This window comes from Danio rerio, chromosome 9, assembly GCF_049306965.1.
Source record: "Danio rerio strain Tuebingen ecotype United States chromosome 9, GRCz12tu, whole genome shotgun sequence".
In the NCBI taxonomy this organism is placed as follows: domain Eukaryota; kingdom Metazoa; phylum Chordata; class Actinopteri; order Cypriniformes; family Danionidae; genus Danio; species Danio rerio.
In genome coordinates, this window is record NC_133184.1 from 45,335,883 (window position 1) to 45,355,314 (window position 19,432).

Genomic DNA, 19,432 nt, shown 5'->3' on the forward strand with positions numbered 1-19,432 from the left:
CCAAAACAAACTCAGCTAAATGCTTCGGTTTACAGTAGGGACGTGTGGCTAAGTCTGACCAAACCAGAAAAAAACCCTATGAATACTTTATTTCAGCTCTAAATAAAGTTGACTCTGCTCTACTTCTTTAATGTTAGAAAGATGTGCCAAGACTACTTCAAAGGGCACGAGCAGCCCAGAAAAAAAAAGAAAAAAAGGGCTCAACTTGACACTACAGGCCCCATGGTGCACAGTCAGAGCTCAGAGCAACTCCATTTTAATGCCACTCAAGCCCATACCGATCCACACATCACCAGACTGACAGGACAGTTCAGCAGTACAGAAGCGTACACCACACATACTGAATCAAACTGTCAACACTGTCATTCTTGTGTCCTTCTAAGATTGTAGACTTTCTGCTGTGGAGCACAAAAGAAGATATTTTGAGAAACAACCCTTTTGTTATCCCTGTAGTGGAATACAATGGAGGTCAGTAGTTACCAACATGATCTGATTACCAATAGGGGTGTGAGATATTTGTGTACAACTCTATTACAGTCCCTAAAGGATTTTGCAGGGACATTTTTTTTAATCATTACGGCCTAAAATATGGCTGCTTTACTCAAGACTTAAACCATTTTTTTGCTTCAATACTTGTGTTTTGCTCTGAAAATACATACAATTTTTTTAAGTGTTCTTTTGTTACATTTTATAATCTCTAAACCACTGGACTTCCAAAATCCTGGAGGGTCTGAGCTCCCACTGTCAAATTTGGGTATTTTAAGTTATATGTTCTTTTTTGTTTTCATTTGAAAGTGCTATTAATATTTGGGATATACCATTTTTATTACTTTCATTTGAGGAAAAATAACCTTTTTAGCTGTTTTATGCCCTTCACATGAACCTACTTTATTAAGCTGGCATTTTTACCACCTTAAATTTGTGAAAAAGGTCATGTTGACACTGCTTGATTAATTACATTTGGTCTGCATCATTGCAGGTTGTTTAATACACAATGACCTTTTTTCGTAATATGCTTGACTGAAAAAACAAAACAAAAAAATTGTCTTAAAATTAGGGTTGGGTCGGCGCCAGAGGTGTAGTGGTTAGTGCATCGACACATGCACTCCAGTGCTCATGTTGACCCGAGTTCGATTCCTGCCTTGCAGTTCTATGCCGATCCTTTCCCTCCCTCTGCTCCCCATGCTTTCCTGTCAATACTCTCTACTTTTCCATCCAGTAAAGGTGAAAACCCTGAAAAATAATTCTAAAATGATTTAAATAAAAATTAGGGTTGGGTTGATAGACTACGTGATCGTCCGCCACCGATTGTCGATGTACATCATGATGCTGAGCCGGCATCATGATCATCTGCATTGCCCCTGTCGCAGCAGCAACCAGCTTGTGAAAAATACACACTGAGGCTCCATTTACACCAATACATCTTAGTTTCAAAATGGCATTTTAGAGCGAAAACGCCATGTCCACACAGGTGATTCACCTAGCATTTCAGAAAAGCCCTCCTTCCATACTTTACCACTGAGAATGCACGTCACGTTACCACAAACACACTTTGCCATGCTGTAGCATATGTGCACGTCTGAGCTTCAGCAGTCAGCAGGTGCAATAAGCACAAAACTCCAGAGAGCAGTGCACATCGAACAGTTTATCAAGTATGTACCGCTGTATTGTGTCTCACTATAGTGTTAAATGTGATATTTAATTAGTCTCTATCTAACGGCTCTTTGGTCTTTTAAATCTATCAGGTAGTGTCACAGCCTCAGTACACTGCTTCAATCTTTCGCTTTCACGCTTGTACTTAGTAATTTTAGCAAAAACCTCAGATATTGTTGGTTGTGCACCTTTTTTTTTTTTTTTTTACCAACCAAGGTTGTCTACGGCATTATAACGATACAAATCACTTTGCCTCTTCATGCCAGATACCCTCGGAAAAAGTGATTGACGAGTGGTAATTTATGTGTAACTTATCTTTATTTATTTATGATTTGGTTATGTGTAAAACAAAGACCATGTGAGTCAGGTAATAGAAATAGTAGGCTACAAATAATTAATTAATTTAAATTAATTAATTACTCATAAATAATTCACCGCTGCCTATGTAGACGATGTCATCGTCCATCGCAATGTTTCACATTAGACATTGTGCAATGCCAAATTGGCCTACTTAAAATACCTACTTTTTATGCTATTTCTACTTTACACATGTTAGATTTTACTTCTTGTTTAAATCTATGTGTGTTCCAAACAACTGTATAGCTACTCAAATGCTTTGAAGAAACAGATTGCGGCAAAACATTTAAGTTGACTAACTTTATTCATTTGAGTTCAGTCAACTTAAACCATTTTCTGCAATTGGTTTCCTAAAACCGTTTAAGTAGCTATTCAGTTGTTTGGACTTAATTCGTTTAAGTAAACTAAACTCATACAGATTTGATGCCAGATATTATACATCGAGTGTAAATTAAGTGTAAATAACTTTGTAACAGTACAACAAATATCAAAGTGATGTGTATCAGTTGAAAATAGACATTCTAAGCTTTCACCCAATAGGTCATATGGTGTTATTGATGCAGACAGACCTCTTAAATCTATAGTTATTCTCCCGATGATGTAATTTTGTTCCCGGTACCGGACACGCAGTTTAACTGGTTTAAGTGCGAATTATAATGATACAATAAACCCTAAAGTTTGCTTTGATTGTTCAGTGTTCACACTTTACCACTGCACACACTTTGTAGCAAGAGTCTGTTTAACACTTGCTTATTTTATTATAGACATAAGACACAAGATTTGTTTTTGACTATTAAAACTATTTGCCTTCGCAATGTTGGGCAATTAAACTAATGTGGTTAAATAAATCCTAATATTCCTAAATGTATTGTAAAAATATATTCAATAATTATCTATACTGAACGATATGAAACATTATATTGTGAAAAAAAAGTAGTAGTTTGAAATGAAATATATAAGAAATAATATATAGACAAGTCTGTAAAAGAACAGAAAATGTACAAGCAGTTTATTGCAAGGTGTATGTACCTTAATATGCTGGTTTGGAATAAGTAAATTACAGTTTTTTTGTGTTTTTTTTTGGGTGAACTATCACTTTAAATCAGTAGCAGTGAACACGAATAGCAAAATGCCTTCATATCACTTCCTTTCCTCTCTATACAAACAGAAAGAAAACCCCACACCAGAAACCACAGGGTTGTGCCACAAAATGAATGCACTTGATTTCGGGAGAAAAATGGCTGGGCTAATCTAATTTCCTACTGGGTCATACTTTTTCCTGTCCACACACACAAACGCACACGAGGCTTGCCTCTGGCCAGGGGATTTGTGGGCCAAATCAACCTCAAAGGCACTTTGTAGAAGGAATGAGCGAGAAGCTTTGTAAAGCCTTTCTCTTTTAGCCTGTGCCCTCTTTCTGCACTCGGGGCAGTTAACAGAGTGGTCGACCCCTAGCTGAGCTGCAGTACAGCAATAGAAAGCTGTGAGATGCTGGGTTTGTTTTAAGAGGTGAATCCAGCTGCCAGCAGGCAAGTTTAAAGACCTTAAGAAATCCAGTTGACTCGCAGCTGGTGAAATATTTAAAGGCTTGTCACACATACTGCAGCTGAATGAATGAATGAAGCTGGAAAGAGAAGCTGAATTTCATGTTTGATGTATTTGTGTAGAGCTGTGATCACATACAATGTGCATGCATTTATCTGCTAATTTGCATGCAAAGTAGGGCTGTACTTTTAATCACAATGTGATGAATTAAATGATGCTCTAAACAAAAAAAACTATTAATTCCATTGTTATAATTGTACAGTTGTGCTTTAGATGTATGATTGTTATGATTATTATTAGCCTCATTATTTTTATTCTACGATGAAATTGATATAAATTTTAAAAAGTGTATGCAAAGTTGTGCAGCTCTAAAAACAAGCACAGCAAATCTGGAGTCATTTAATGCAATTCAAGAGTTCACACTTAGGTGATGATTGATTATAAAGGGTGTTTGGCATGCTGTCCCAGGAGAGAGCCCTCAGCTCATAAGATCCTCGAGCCTAGGGGCTCCCTCCTGTTTGCAGAGCAAAAGGGTAGTTTGAGCTCAGGTAGATCTCGAGAACTCCCCTGATGTTTGAAGCTAGTGTGCAATTAGGGATTGCTATGAAGACTAAGAGCATGTCTATTGTGCAGATTTAGTTTAGATAATTAATCCAAGTTAAGTGTTTTTGGATGGTGGGAGGAAACCGGGGGACCCCCACACGAGCACAGGGAGAACATGTGTACTCCATTCAGAAATGATGATAAGATATGGTAAGGGCTAGAACCAATGACGTTCTTGCTGTGGGGCAACAGTGCTAATCACTGGGTTGCCGTTTCACCCATCTAGGAAAGGAGGAGTAGGGGAAGAAGGGGGATTCTTCAAATCAAAGATGACTGCGGTATAAACATAGACGATTCCTAAGTCTCCAAAAATAACCTGATTGGTGAATCATAATTGAATCATACCGGACCAGCTGTGAACAATCATAAGCATGTGATCCTCGTGAAATGAGTTTATAAATTTTTTAAAATTTTGAGATTTAAGATCAAAGGACCGTACAACAATAAAATGACACCCAAAAACAGATTTGTTGGTTTTAAAAATGTGCATTTAAGAGTAAACTTAACATAAGAGTTTAAAGAGTAATACTACTGCTGCTATTAACCCTTTGACTGCCCGCTCTACCAAATAGTTGAGCATGTTTTGACTGTGTTAAACAATGACTGTTAAAGTAATATTAAGAATGACTGTTTTAAATAATGGCTTACACACATAGTATTGTTAACAAACATAATCCTGTTGCATTACTAAACTTATTATAGGTTTTATTGTAAAAAAAAAAATAATAATAAAAATAAATAAAAAAACAAAAAAGCATTTTAAATGAAAATCTAAAATATTTTTGTTGCATATTTAAAAAATAAAGATGATTTAGTGTTCAAAAAGTTTTATTTTAAATATATATATATATATATATATATATATATATATATATATATATATATATATATATATATATATATAATTTTTTTTTTTAATTGGCCTTAAACTTCATATTTACATATTTATCATAGTATATACAGTTGAAGTCAGAATTATTAGCCGCCCTATGATTTTTTTTTCTTTTTTAAATATTTCCCAAATTATACTAAACAGACCAAAGAACTTTTCCCAGTATATCTAATAATACTTTTTGTTCTGGAGGAAGTCTTATTTGTTTTATTTCGGCTAAAATGAAAGCAGTTTTTAATAATAAAAACAAACATTTTTGGGACAAAATTATTAGCCCATAATTTATTATTAATTACTATAATTCTGACTTGATCGGTATAATAATTTCAGTACTTTTACCATAAACGGACACATCAACCATTTGTTAGAGGTTAAAATCTTAGAAATTATGGGATGCGTTGAAAAAAAAAAATGCATTGAGTGTGTTAACTAGAGACATTAGGAGTTAAGAAATGCAATCTTTTTTTTTTCTTGGTGGATCAGTTAAAGAGTTAATAATGCTTTTAAAATATTCACGATATTTTTTTTGTTTCAAATTGACTGCATTTACATGAACGTCAGTATTCAAATTATTTGCCTTGATCTGAATAAGACAATAATAGTATTAAGGTGTTTACATGAGTTGCTTTAAGAATGTTGCTTTCATGATACTGTTTTACATGTTTTAGCACATGATGATTAACGTTTCCTCTGAAACTTCATGTAATTTTGTGTATTTCGTTTTTATTTGTTGACTTCAACTGCAGTTTGGCACTCTCACTTTCATTTAGGAAACTGGATGGCCCCAGTGAAGAGTGTTGTTTAATGAAATTTGATACTGCACGACAAACGGTAGAAAAAAACCCTCTGCATTTCATGTTGAGCGTGTCTGTGATCCTTCACGGGCTCGGTAGGTGCATAGAATAGTGTCAAACAGCCGTGTGTGCATTAAATAGCCTGTTGCAAAATTCAGCGAAAATCCTTGACAACAGTAATGTGTGATTGCAGTGTGTACATATCTCTACTGCACTTCAATGCGACTAAAATCAGCATACTCCACATGTCTTCATCCGATTTAAGACATGTCCATGTTAGTTTGATTATTAAATTAATAAAAAATTGCTGTTTACATAGTAGACTCTTAATCAGAGCATTGTCTTAATCGGATTAAAATCAGATTATTGGGGTCCATGTAAACGTTCTGACTAATGGACGCTGCATCTTTTAACAGCTGAAAAAGTGCTGCACACTCAGCGCAGAATGTAAAATAAAACACCCACTCAGCACCTCACTACAACGCACGCACGCACTCAAAAACACGGCTCTACCATTGACAAAACCAGAAAACAAATGCTCAGCTTGAGGAAAAAAAAACAACACTTCAGTGGACATGCAGCCTAATAATAATATTATTATTATTATTAATAATAAAAATAATAATAATAATTATTATTATTATTATTATATCTTATTTTTATATTAGTATAATCTGGAATTATGGTGGCATTTTTGTTTTTTGAAAAAACATTGAGTAGACTCTCTTGACCACACAAACTTCTTGACAGAAACAGCCTCTGCTGCATCTTTGGTGTGCGAGTGCTCAACAGCCTGGAGGCACTGAAAGCTTTAGTGCTTTCAAACATACTCCACGACAGAAGCCTTTTAAAGCTTCAGGTCAATAGAAGAGGAAAAAGGAAAGCTGCGAGGCTGCCTGTGAGTTATGAACCATAAACACAGCTAGCACTACACCTAAAACACACCATATAAACAAGCATATGTAACAATCATTAAATAGCCTTTGCAAGCTTATTTAAAGTAAGATGCAACATTTTGTAAGAAGATTTTAAAATCCCTGGCGTCATCCTTAAACAAGAAATCCACGATAATTTAGAACCTGAGTTGGAAAATGTCCTCATCTTTTTATAGAATAAAAACTACATTAACATTTCACTCAAACCTATACCTAATAAATCCAAAGAATTGTCAAGCAGTCTCTTAATTTCTTCCATTGCTGTACATATACACCTTACATTGTTGGAAATTTTTTTTTTTAAAGTGACTACTATTATAATTAATACATGTGTAGTTATGTGACCTGTCAACCACAATTCAATCAATCAATCAATGAATCTGTCACACCACAGAACAATTCAAAGTAAAACATCAAAAAATAAATAAATAAATAAAAAAACTGAAAATAAAACAACTTGCTTCAAATCCTTAAATACACTTATTACATTCTAAAGAAATGCTCAAATGAGGTTCTCAAAGTGAATGCGTACCTTGGCTCTAGGGTCAAACAACAAAAAATAAGGTCAAGAATCTTGGTGTGATTCTGGAGTCAGATAAGAGTTTCAGTAGTCATGTCAAACAGCAAGTAAACCATCATAATATAATCTCAAAAACATTGCAAAAATTAAATGCTTAGTTTCCAGTGAAGATTTAGAGAAACTTTATGCTTTTATCACCTCCTTTTTATCACTCCTTACTGGCATTTGCAAAAAGTCAGTCAGACAGTTGCAGCTCATCCAGAACACCAGGATTCTGACCAGAACCAGAAAATCGGAGCACATCCCACCTGTCCTTAGGTCTTTAGACTGGCTCCCAGTTACATTCAGAATAGATTTTAAAGTATTACTACTTGTCTATAAATCACTAAATGGCCTAGGATATCAATACATTACACATACGCTGACTAGGGGTGTCACGATTTCGATTAAAAAAATTTATGCTCAATTTTGATTATCGAATCAAAAAATAGAATCGTCGATGCTGCCACGCCCCCATGTCACATCAGCTTGGCTTGCTCTCCTCTTTCAATGAAGTCGCCGGTGTGGAAGTATTTTGGATTTCTAGTTAGTTATGTTGACAACGTTCGTGTTGTCGACAAAAAAAAAACACAGTTTTGCAAGCTCTGCTATGTACGTATTACGTACGGTTCGTCCGATAGACAACACCGGCATCGCGATCCTCCGCCCACCCCCGTTGCAAATCCGCTCGCGAAAAGGACACACTCAGGCCCTGTTTACACTGTCTTTGTTTTTAAATGGCATTTTAGAACGACAACGATTTGACATCCACAGTGGCGTGCAGCATTTCTGAGCAGCCCTTCTTCCACTCTACCTCTGAAAATGCACATCACGTGACCACACAGACACAGACGCACTCACAGCCATGCGCTCGAGAGAGCAGGTCCAGGCAGTCAGAGGACTGCTTCAATCTTTCACTCACTTGTACTTAGTCATTTTAGCGAACACCTCAGATACTGTTGGCTGGTTCCTGTTGGTTGTGCGTCTTTTTTACCGACGCCATTATAATGACACAGATCACTGCCTATTCATGAGTCCCGCAGAAAAAGTGATTGACAAGTGGTAATTATGTGTGTATCTTGCCTTTATTCATTTACTGTATGATTTGTTTATGGGTAAAACAAAGACCACGCAGGTCAGGTAGTTTAAATGGTAGGCTACAAATAATTAATTGGTCATTAATTAATTAATTATTCATAATCGAAAATCGAATCGAATCGTGACTTTAGAATCAAAAATGTAATCGAATCGAGGATTTGGAGGATCGTGACAACCTTAACGCTGACTGAATACAAACCTAACAGATCCCTAAGATCATAAGGGTCAAGGAAATTACAAATTCCAGGAGTTTTTATTCTATTTTTATTCATTTTATTCTGTTGTTTTATTATGTTATACTTGTGTCTTTTATTCCGGTTTATGTAAAGCACTTTGAATTACCATTGTAGAAATGTGCTATAAGTAAACTTGCCTTGCCTAAAATAATCAAAAGCTGATGTTAGAATTTAAGTTTTGGTCTATAAAAAACCCACATGGATGTTATGAATCAACAAACCACAAATCAACATCAAGACCTCATAAATATCACCAAAAAAAAAAACTCCAGTTCTATACCCTAGTGAAAAGCAGATACATTGAAAAACAGCCAAGGAAAACACTCTTCCTCCTACTCTCGTCAATCGGCCCTCTGAATTATTGTTTAGACCGTTTTCAAACCCTGCTGATATCAAAGGATAACTTATTTTGAAGTCACCACAGTGAATTGTGATCCATGATGGCACGTCTGCTGCTCTGTGCCGGCGAAATTCAATTAAAAACAACTAATCTGAAATGTTATTAATTCAATCTGCTCACTGAGGCCTCAGGAGCTTTGGTCTCAAAACAAGAAGAAAAAAGCAGCTTCATCTCTGCACATGGGATCTCAAATGTGGGTTGTTTTTCAATTCCAGCCAAAACAAGCCTTTGCACTGACTACTTCTGATGGCTTTTAGAGCCCTTTTCTTTCTGCTCATGGAAGACGACACAGAAATTAATTGAAGATGCACACACTCACCTTGACTGGATGGCGAGGTAAATCGTTCTACGAAACGCGACCAGGTTCACCTCTGTCTGGTCGAAAATGGTGACTTTCTCTTGTTCTAGATAGAACCAAAAATACAGTTAAGAAGAAGAAGAACAGCCAAATAGTCAGATAAAACAGGCTGACTGAAGCTTTTGTCATAAGATATGTCTCCAGAGGTCAATAGCACTTGTTCTTTGTGGAGTTGTTTTAATTCACAGGCTTACTGTCTTTTTTTGATGAAGCAATTAACACAGCTAAGCTCAACTGATCACAGGAACGCAGAGTTTTACACCATCTGCGCTCAATGACAGGGAACACTTGAACATTCACATTATAATCAATGGGATATATAACAAGTAACAAATTCAGGAACATCTAAAAACGCTAGAGACAGATTTGAAGTTTGATCTATAATCTTTTAGGGGGAAAGTTGAATTAAAATACTGCATAAAGCAGGGGTAGGGAACCTATGGCTCGGGAGCCACGTGTGACTCTACAGCTGTCTCTCTTCAATAATATTTTAAAGTTTAAAAAATTATAACTGTCACTAGAAACCAGTTTCCTAATGAATGTGTCTGTACTCTTTGGATAAGGGATTCAAATAGATTTACAAAAAAATCTTAAGTCCAAGCTACTCTGAAAAGGTCCCAAGTCGAAAAAAGTTTTTTTTTTTTTTTTTTACTTTTTCCCACCGAATGCCTTGGACTTATGATTTTTTTGTAAATGAAATGTGTTTTTTGATAGACATAAGTTATTTTAAATTAAGTGAAGTAAAATATATAATCTTAAAATACATAATCACTGTGTACTCTAGGGTTTTTTCCAGCTGTGGTGGCAGGACTTATTTTACACAGATCTACCAACTACCTGTGCCGTTATTTTACAAATGTTGTGAGCGCAGTATTACAAGTCTAGATCGCATTCATATAATACAAGCTTGTGAATGTCTTTGCTTGCGCGCCGATATCCTCTGCTCGTGCGCAAAACTTCATGTACGCCGCTAAATATATGCTGCTCAAGCGCATTTTCTTGTGCGCTCTCAAATAAACTGAATTTTGGTGTGGCGCCCCGCCATGGAAGAATGAATATAGCAGAAAACATGTATAATTTTTCGATTGAAAATAAAATATGGACAAAAGTCACCCATATTTCTATAAAAATTAAACATACTTACTGTGACCTACACGACACTAAAATACATAAAAGAATAAATGCTAATGAATGGAATTGTGTCATATTTTTTATAAAATAATAACCTCTTGCTTAAAACTGGACAAAATCTAGTGGTAGAAAATCCTGCTAAAATGTATTTCTTGTATATGCTAGTGTTATTTTTTGAAAAATTATCAGGCTAATATGCATAATTTTTTTCTTGTATATTTTAGTATTATATTTTGTCCAAATGCATTTAATGTAATGCATAGATATATGCCAGATGTGAAGAAGCTGGACTTTAGCACCATGTATAGGTGTAGTAACAAGCAAACAAAGAAAACAAAGCACAAAGGCTAAACATTTCATAGGTAAGATTTCGGTTTTACGTTTTTGTATGTTACGCACTTTTGTGCTCAACAAGTCATGTTATTGATTATCTTGTCTCTTACTGCATTCATCGTAAGGCAAAGGCAAGTTCACACTAAATACAAGGTTAATGCTAGTTTTGTTGAATAAATCAGCAAACAATAAAAAGATATATATGAACACGCTCTGGTGCCAGAAACTTCTATAATTGTCAGCTAATTACATAAGTGATGAGTCGTTCATTGAAGGGGTTCATTCACAAACAAATCGCTCCCTCTGTTAGAATGAGAAGTGAAAGCAGGAGAGGGGATGTGTTTCAGGACAAGGATTTGATCAAATTTAACAAGTAGGAAGGGATAATTACATTTCCATGCACACAAACACATACTCTGTCAGAATGTCTGTGCAGTCACTTATCCATATAGAAATATTACGAAAAATTATAATTCTCATAATTAAAAAAATATATTTGCGTACTGACCACCAGGAAAAATCCCGATAATAGATATATGTATATATGTGTATTTGTGTACATCTCTGGCTCTAGATGGCCACAGTCCTCCACTGCACATTGGTCCCTCATTCATTTCAAGGAAGCGTTACCCTTTAGGGGTGTCAAAATTAATTGTTTCTTTGGTGCACCGTGATGCAGATGGGGACAATTGGATATCGGTTCAGAAATAGATCATAACCAGTTATTATAAACTGACGTCATTTATTTCCTATGTGCGATGTCGCAGTAGAATACTATGGCTAAGAAGGCGAGGGCGACTAAATAAAACGCTCCTACTACTTAAAAGGTAGATAATTATGCACAATTCAACTGCTTGTGAGTTTGCTTGAAAGTCTTTCGCTGACACTGAAGAAGGCACAACACACGAGCCGCTATTTCTCTACTAGGGAGAGATGCTGTAAAAATCCGTCTCTGCCTCTCTCCATCTCTCAAACACTTTGGACATTTCACCTGCTGCGCTGGCCTGTTTGTGAGGTAATTTTTCTTCTCCTCTCGGCTGGTAAAGCGATACTTGTGGATCCAGACACGAGCGTGTCTATTTCGCATTACCTGTGATAACCGCGTATTATGCACATACAGACTATAACCACGGCTGTTCTTCTCGCGTCACTTATTGGTAAACGGCGCTTTCATTTCTAAAGCCAAGCGCAGCCCTTTCTGTTGAGTGGGTGAAGACAATGACAAATAATAGGGGTGTAAGACAGCGCTCAAAAGGGAAGCAGGATAATATTTACATTAGTTTATTTCCTATGCTTATGCTGTCTTCTGTGCATGTATTGGAGTTTTGTTTGATACATTGAGAAATAGTTTTTTCTTTGAGCAAGTAAAATTAAAGGTACAGTTCATATATTTTACTGCTGTTTTAAAGAACAATTGTATTACAAATTATATATAAATATTAATATGTTTATAGATTTTAATAAAAAAAGAAATCTTGTGTTGTGAGGAAAAAATCTAATTATGTATGGAAAGTATCGTCAATGCACCGTGATCCACCGAGATATCGAATTAAACAGAATCGATGGCATGATAATCGTAACTGAACCATGAGACCAGTGTAGGTACACACCCCTACTACCCTGTACTAAAATGGCGTCTTTATTGGCGCATTCCTTCCAATAGGCAACAACAGGGTAGTCGACATCGAATGTAAATTTCTATGAATGTAATGAATAATGTATCTAATGAAAAAAGTATCATATTATAACAAACGTCCATAAATGAAAGAATTAATCATCTCAAAATGATTTCAAATCTATACTTGTTACCGTTAAAGCATCTGTACAAGTGCTACTAAAATGAGCAAATAACAAGTCTATGGCCAATTATCTCACTCAAAAAAAAGAGCAACAGTTTAATAAACATCATGCTTTGGGTGTTCAGGGCGACATGTTTATAGCAGCGATGTGAATGAGACATCTGAAACTAACCATTACCCACTTGCTTACTGAGGTTTCCTATGATGCAAATGTTCAACAGGGTGTGTGTGTGGTGTGGTGTGGTGTGGTGTGTGTGTGCATTTAAACAGTCCAAGTCTACAGAGAATGTGTCTGGCCTCAAACTAAATTAAGACTGTTTTGAATTTAAAAAAATAAATTTTAGTGGATCTCAGGGGGGACAAAAAAAAAAAAAGACATGATGCCTTAAAGCCTGAAACACAATGTGCTACAGTCTGGAACAGGCAGTCTCCTGCTTGCTGCAGTGGTTTATGCAGTTTCTCTTTAGCTTGAGGACCCAAGGGACTATATGAGCAGGATTATCTACTGGAACTAATGCAGAGCAATGTCCCCAAACACTAGCACTCGCATAAGAAAAAGAAAACTGCTTCTAAAATAAAATCTTATGGAAACACTGAATATTAATATACTATGCGTTTTCTCAGACTATACAGTAAAGTAAAATACCTTCTCCAGCTGCCGCCTCTTCATCTTCCTCATCATCGTCTTCATCATCTCCACTGCCGCCCGCATCGTCACCAGAATCACTGCTTCCTTCATCAAGAATTTCTGAGACATGAAAAGACAACAGATTAAATCCCTTTCACCAACTTCAAGTTAAGATATTTTTCAGTTATTTAACAAAGCTGTAGGATTTTTGCACTATACATTAAAGTTTGTGATTTCAGTCAATTCAGAGTTAATTATAATGATGTTCAAATAGTTTAATTTCCTAAACATTTTTTTATTTTACTTTACTTGAGTAATTCAATCAATACAAACTGCTTTAGATGCACTAAACAGGGGACTAATAACAACTAGATTTAAATCAAAATGTATGGCGGTCAAATTAATCATTTAATTTTATCCCAAAGTTTGACTTTTTCCCAATTGAAATTTTTCTTGATTCCATTTGAAAGCTCAAAATAAATTCAATCAATTAAAAACATACAATACCATTTCTATGAAAGGTTTTCATTTTGATTACAATTTCTTTACATTAAACAAAGTTAAAGCTAAAGGCAGCCCAAAAAATGGTTAAAAAATGTACGTTTCATAATACGACAGTATTTTTTCTCAAAACCGTAAAAATTTTAGTTAATGTGCTCATTTCCTTATATATTGTGATGACTGAAAACACCACAAGTTTGGCACATGCTTGGGTACGTGTAGCAAATGAAATAACAACATTTATTCATACAGACATGTCACTTTAAGCTCATCAGGGCAAAGATGAATCAGTTAGTAGAAATGAGTTATTAAAAGCTATTATGTATAGAAACGTGTTGAAAAAAACCTCTTTCTGCTAAACAGAAATAGTGGGAAAAAATAAACAGTCTGATTAATAATTCTGACTTCAACTGTATATGTGAAGAGATGGAAAAGTAGCTTAACGGTCAATTCAGTTAAAAATGACCTAATGACATTGAGCGAATGCTTTACGCACGTAGTACATGTTCAACAAACATTTTTGCTTCAAATCATCTAAATCCTGGCGTCAGTGCATTCAGAAATAACAGTTTGTTGGCAAAAGCCTCTAAATGCCACTTCCCTCTGACAGCAGCAGCCGCTATGTTCCGAGAACCAATCAGAAGACGCGAACCGAATCATCTGTTTTCAATGTCGCATCGCACAGATAAGCTGGCTTTTATGAGGAGAGTGTTTTATTTAGATTGAGTTTTAAATTTTAAAAGATGGAGTTCGATAGATTGGATGAGCCTGTCCGTCTGTCACTGAATGGCAAATTAATATATGAATATATATATGAATATAAACAAAGGATATTATAGATTTCACAGTAATAGTGAAGGCTGTTACTAAATAGTCATCACATTTTAACAGTCTTAATGGAACAGTTCACCCAAAGACGACTATTACATCACTATTTACTCTCCCACGTGTTTTTTTTTTAACTAGAACATAACAGAAAATCAGAGATACATCAGAAATAGTCAGTAAGAATACAAATGGATACTTAAAAGATTAGAAAGAAAGGGGAAAAAAGGGACATTTGCACAGTTTTATTTTAAAACAATAAATATTGTGTTGAAGTTATATTTAAAAATTTATTAAAATAAATAAATTAATAATAATAAAAAATAAGGGGTGGGGGGGGGGCAATTAGGAGATGTCTCATAAACTTATGTAATGTAGCTGTTTATTAAATCTGTTTTATGTTTAAAGTTAGTCGTGTATAATTGTTAGAATTGGGTTCCTTCTTGCTTCAAATATATTCATCTGGAGTCCTCATGTGGCTTTAAACCAATTTGAGTTTCTTTCTTTTATTGAACACAAATAATATTATAAAAAATGCAACTCGGTCGTACCCATTAACCTCCATAGTAGGACAAAAATTACTATGGAAGTCAATGGGTGCCATCAACCTGTATCCTTAATAAAAAAAAAAATAAAATAAAATAAAAAAAAATTATTATATATATATATATATATATATATATATATATATATATATATATATATATATATATATATATATATATATATATATATATATATATATATATATATGTATGTATATATATATATATATATATAAATAATATAAATATATATATATATATATATATAATATAAATACACATATATATATATATATATATATATATATATATATATATATATATATATATATATATATATATATATATATATATATATATATATATATGTATGTATGTATGTATGTATGTATGTATGTATGTATATGTATGTATATATATATATATATATATATATATGTATGTATGTATGTATGTATGTATGTATGTATGTATGTATGTATRTRTATGTATATATATATATATATATATATATATATATATATATATATATATATATATATATATATATATATATATATATATTGTGTTCAATTGAAAAAAAAAAACAAACACTCAAATTTGTTTTGAGCATGCAAACGATTCCTTTAAATGAGCATTTGGAATTTATGTCCACCTACAAAAACAGAACTGCATATCCATGAATGGTGTTCTCTATTATATGCACTTAGTTCTGCATATTCATGGAGAACTAAGTTCTAAGTGCATATCATGGAGAACACACTAAAGTTTTCTATGGACATGCAGAACCAAGTCTCAATAGATTAAAACTTCATTCTACTTGGAATTCAGTTCAACTTGACGTGAGGAAAAAGTGACAAGGGTATCACATAATCACACTCTTCATCGTTGCCCAGGTCTCTTGTTGGCATCTTATGTCACACAATCATGTTCTGCCACCTTCTCCCCCACTGAACGATTCCATTAGCTTAGCTCCTCAAGCCGTAAATAAAGTCATCATTTCCACATCAGAGAACAAGCATCTCCAATTGTCGCAATCAAGGGCCACCATTTCAGTTTCCCGTACCATATGGCTGTCTCCAGTCCATTGTACAATTACTGCACAATTAAAATTAAAATGCGCAAGCGGAGACTCTGCATCAGAGGGCATCTCTTTTAATAGACTGTAATGAGAAGAACAGAGAACGCGTAAAAGAAAATGAGCCATTAACTCACCCCGTTTAATTGTCTTGTACTTCTCCTCGTTCTCCAGGAAGTTTGGATCCAACTTGAAAACATCTGCAAAAGGAATATTGTTGATGTAAAGCAGACGTTCGCTTGCAATTACACGTTTCACAGCAATTAAGTCAGTGCCAACGAGATGTAATCAGAGGCAATTACCCATAAAGAAAAAAAAAAAACTTGCTGTGTATTAGTCGTAATGCATAAAAAGAGCTTAATGTGATAATGGCTGTTCCTGTTCCCCGAAGGGCCGCTTCTATGGATTTTCAATTAGCGCACTTTGTCTCAGAAGCCTCAGAAAAGAAGCTTATCCGTAAACATCAGTGCAAACAGTGGCTAAATATGAGAAGTGAGAGAGCAAAACCCTCAATTACAGACAGAGAGCAGGGACATGAGCCTCTGGTTTGAGAGCATGTGTTCCCTCGTGTGTGGCTGAAGAGAGAAGGAAGTCATCCATTATGATCATATCAAGGTAATTAGCTGCTAAACATGAGAAATTGAGGGCTGGCAGGTTAGGTGAGCGAGCTGGTGAATCTGATTCACTCAACACCTGCAGCGATGAAAGCGGCAATGTTTTTTAAACGAAATGCCGAAAATTAAACGCTTAAAGCATGGGTTTAATCATCACTGACACGTTTATCATCTCAAACGTGTTCTGTTTAAATATCTGGGGTCAGTAAGAGTTTTAGAAGTTTTATTCAGCATTTATGATGTTAAAGATTTTCATTTCAAACCACTGATGTTTTTTTTTTTACTTTATATTTACAAAAAAAACAACAATATTATGTAATAGCTGATTTATATAAAATTGATTATATTCAATGATCTTGAACCGAAATTCAACATATTATGGCTTAATGCCAATGTTACCTACCCTTTCAAAACTGACTCCTAAGAAATAGGACACCACTACAACACCTGCACACGTCATCATGTCATCGCAATCTCTTGTTTCATATGAGATCGATGATCACGACTGCTGTAGTTATTTCAGTTGCGTTATTTTTTGGGCATTTATCATCACTGAAGACATATATCATGTTATCATAACATGTAAAATGTGACAATAAGATGGTAACTGTACTGTACATTAACACCATAGCCATATTTATCCATGTAAACACTTGAAAACAACATTAACATTATACTAGAGACTGTAAAAAGCTCATTCCAAGCCATTAGACTTTTCTGACAGGGTTGTCGAGTGTCATATGTAAGTATGTTGTGGGACAACTATACAGGAGTTATTATTAGGGATTAGAGATAGTAGTTTTTAATTTAGCCTGTTTTTTTAAAGCCTGATAGTAAAGCACGAATGCGGTTATGAATGTATTAAAACATGTGCTAGTTTGTTGTAAAATGATACAAAATACTATTTTGTGCATTTGTGACTCGCGTGTGCAGCCATGCTGACATTGTAGATGGTTTATTGTGGGAAATTTTCGTACACCTTGATTTCAAGTATGGTCCTGAAAAAAAAAAAAAAAATCTCCATTTCAATGGATATCTAGCCTTTCCTCTTAGCCCTACGCCTTCAAGCTAAAGAGAATTGGGACACCCCTACACCTTCACGTGAATGCGCAAAACGACGGGTAGGGGTAAGTGGAAGGCCTAAGGCAGGGGTGGCCAACCCTGTTCCTGGAGAGCCACCTTCCTGCAGATTTCAGTTGCAACCCATATTAAACACACCTGCCTGTAATTATCACATGGTGTTCAGGTCCTAATTAATTGGTTCAGGTGTGTTTGATATGGATAGCAACTGAAATCTGCAGGAAGGTGGCTCTCCAGGAACACGGTTGGTCACCCCTGGCCTAATTGGTAGAATTGGGATTGGGCCTATGATTTCTGAAGGTTTCTGTAACAACAAAGACACTAAAAATTCATTCATATCAGAAATAAATTACATTTAAATATATTCAAATAAGGTTGCTATGATATTTAACAATATCCATTTTGTAATTAAATTAAATGAGCAATAACAGACAATTGTATGCAATTATAAACCTCATTTTAAAAAGTAGAAAAAGTAGCAAATAAATGTAAACACCTTAGTTTAAGTCACAACTCATGCTATTTTCTACTGACTCAGCACCTGCTTACTATTAAGATATTAACAGTTTATTAGCCCTTATAAAGTAAGTATGATCTTTTTCTACATCCGTAATCCAGGCCTTTTAGCAGCGAGGACAAAAAAGGAGGAAGACTTTATAATATACATGGAGCACACGTGGTCGTGCCATGCAAATGTGAGTGCAGAGGTATTCAAAGCGATTTCATAATCTTGCATATTCGACAAACGCGCACATTACAGAACTGTAAGGTAAGTAACAGGTAAGTGTGTTGAAGCAGAGTTGGAACTAAAATGTGCAGAGCTTCGGACCTCCAGGAACTGGCTTTGAAACCTGTGATATAAAGTGTTACCAGATAAATTAATAATACTGAAATTTCAATACAATACAATTACAAATCAGATGTTGGATTCTCAAATAAGATGCTGGAAAAAAATGTAGATTTTTTTAGTTCATAGTATTTTTTAGTTTAATATATTTGTCAAACTGATCAATAAATAAGAACTAAAATCTCAAATCATCCATTCACTCCCAGTCCCATTGCTTATACAGAAAAAGTACAATTATTTTACACACTTTGAAAGAATGTGAAAAGTCTTACTTAAGATGTCCTCTGTGTTGTATTCATCCTCTAGAGGAAGCATGTGTGTGAACTGGTCCTCTTCCTCCACTAGGTCAAGTCCTTCTGGAATGATGGGATGGTCCTTAAACCCATCCTTCCTGATGGCAAACATCACCTCAATCATGTACTGTACACGCTTATCTATCTCTGACTCATGCAAGATGTTCCTCAGACGTTCAAAGATGGCTGGAAAAAATGACAATGTAGAGATGCAGATAAAGTCATCCATTTGATAATAATGTTAATAATGTTAAAGTCCCTGTGAAATCAAAAAAAAGTTATTCATGGAGAATTGCAGTATTATATAAATGCTTTATCGGACCACTTT

General features: G+C 34.8%; 1 protein-coding gene across 3 annotated transcripts in view; it reads right to left on the reverse strand.

The window, feature by feature from the left end:
• The window catches only part of cwc22 (CWC22 spliceosome associated protein homolog), a 92,041-nt gene that overhangs the window by 46,570 nt on the left and 26,039 nt on the right, over positions 1-19,432 (reverse strand). For all 3 annotated transcript variants that reach the window (NM_001077569.2, XM_073912081.1, XM_073912080.1), the window contains exons 11-14: positions 19,084-19,290; positions 16,408-16,470; positions 13,340-13,441; positions 9,392-9,476 (exon numbers count right to left, since the gene is read on the reverse strand). In NM_001077569.2, coding sequence (NP_001071037.2) covers positions 9,392-9,476; positions 13,340-13,441; positions 16,408-16,470; positions 19,084-19,290 — 457 coding nt within the window. The remainder of the gene's footprint in view (positions 1-9,391; positions 9,477-13,339; positions 13,442-16,407; positions 16,471-19,083; positions 19,291-19,432) is intronic.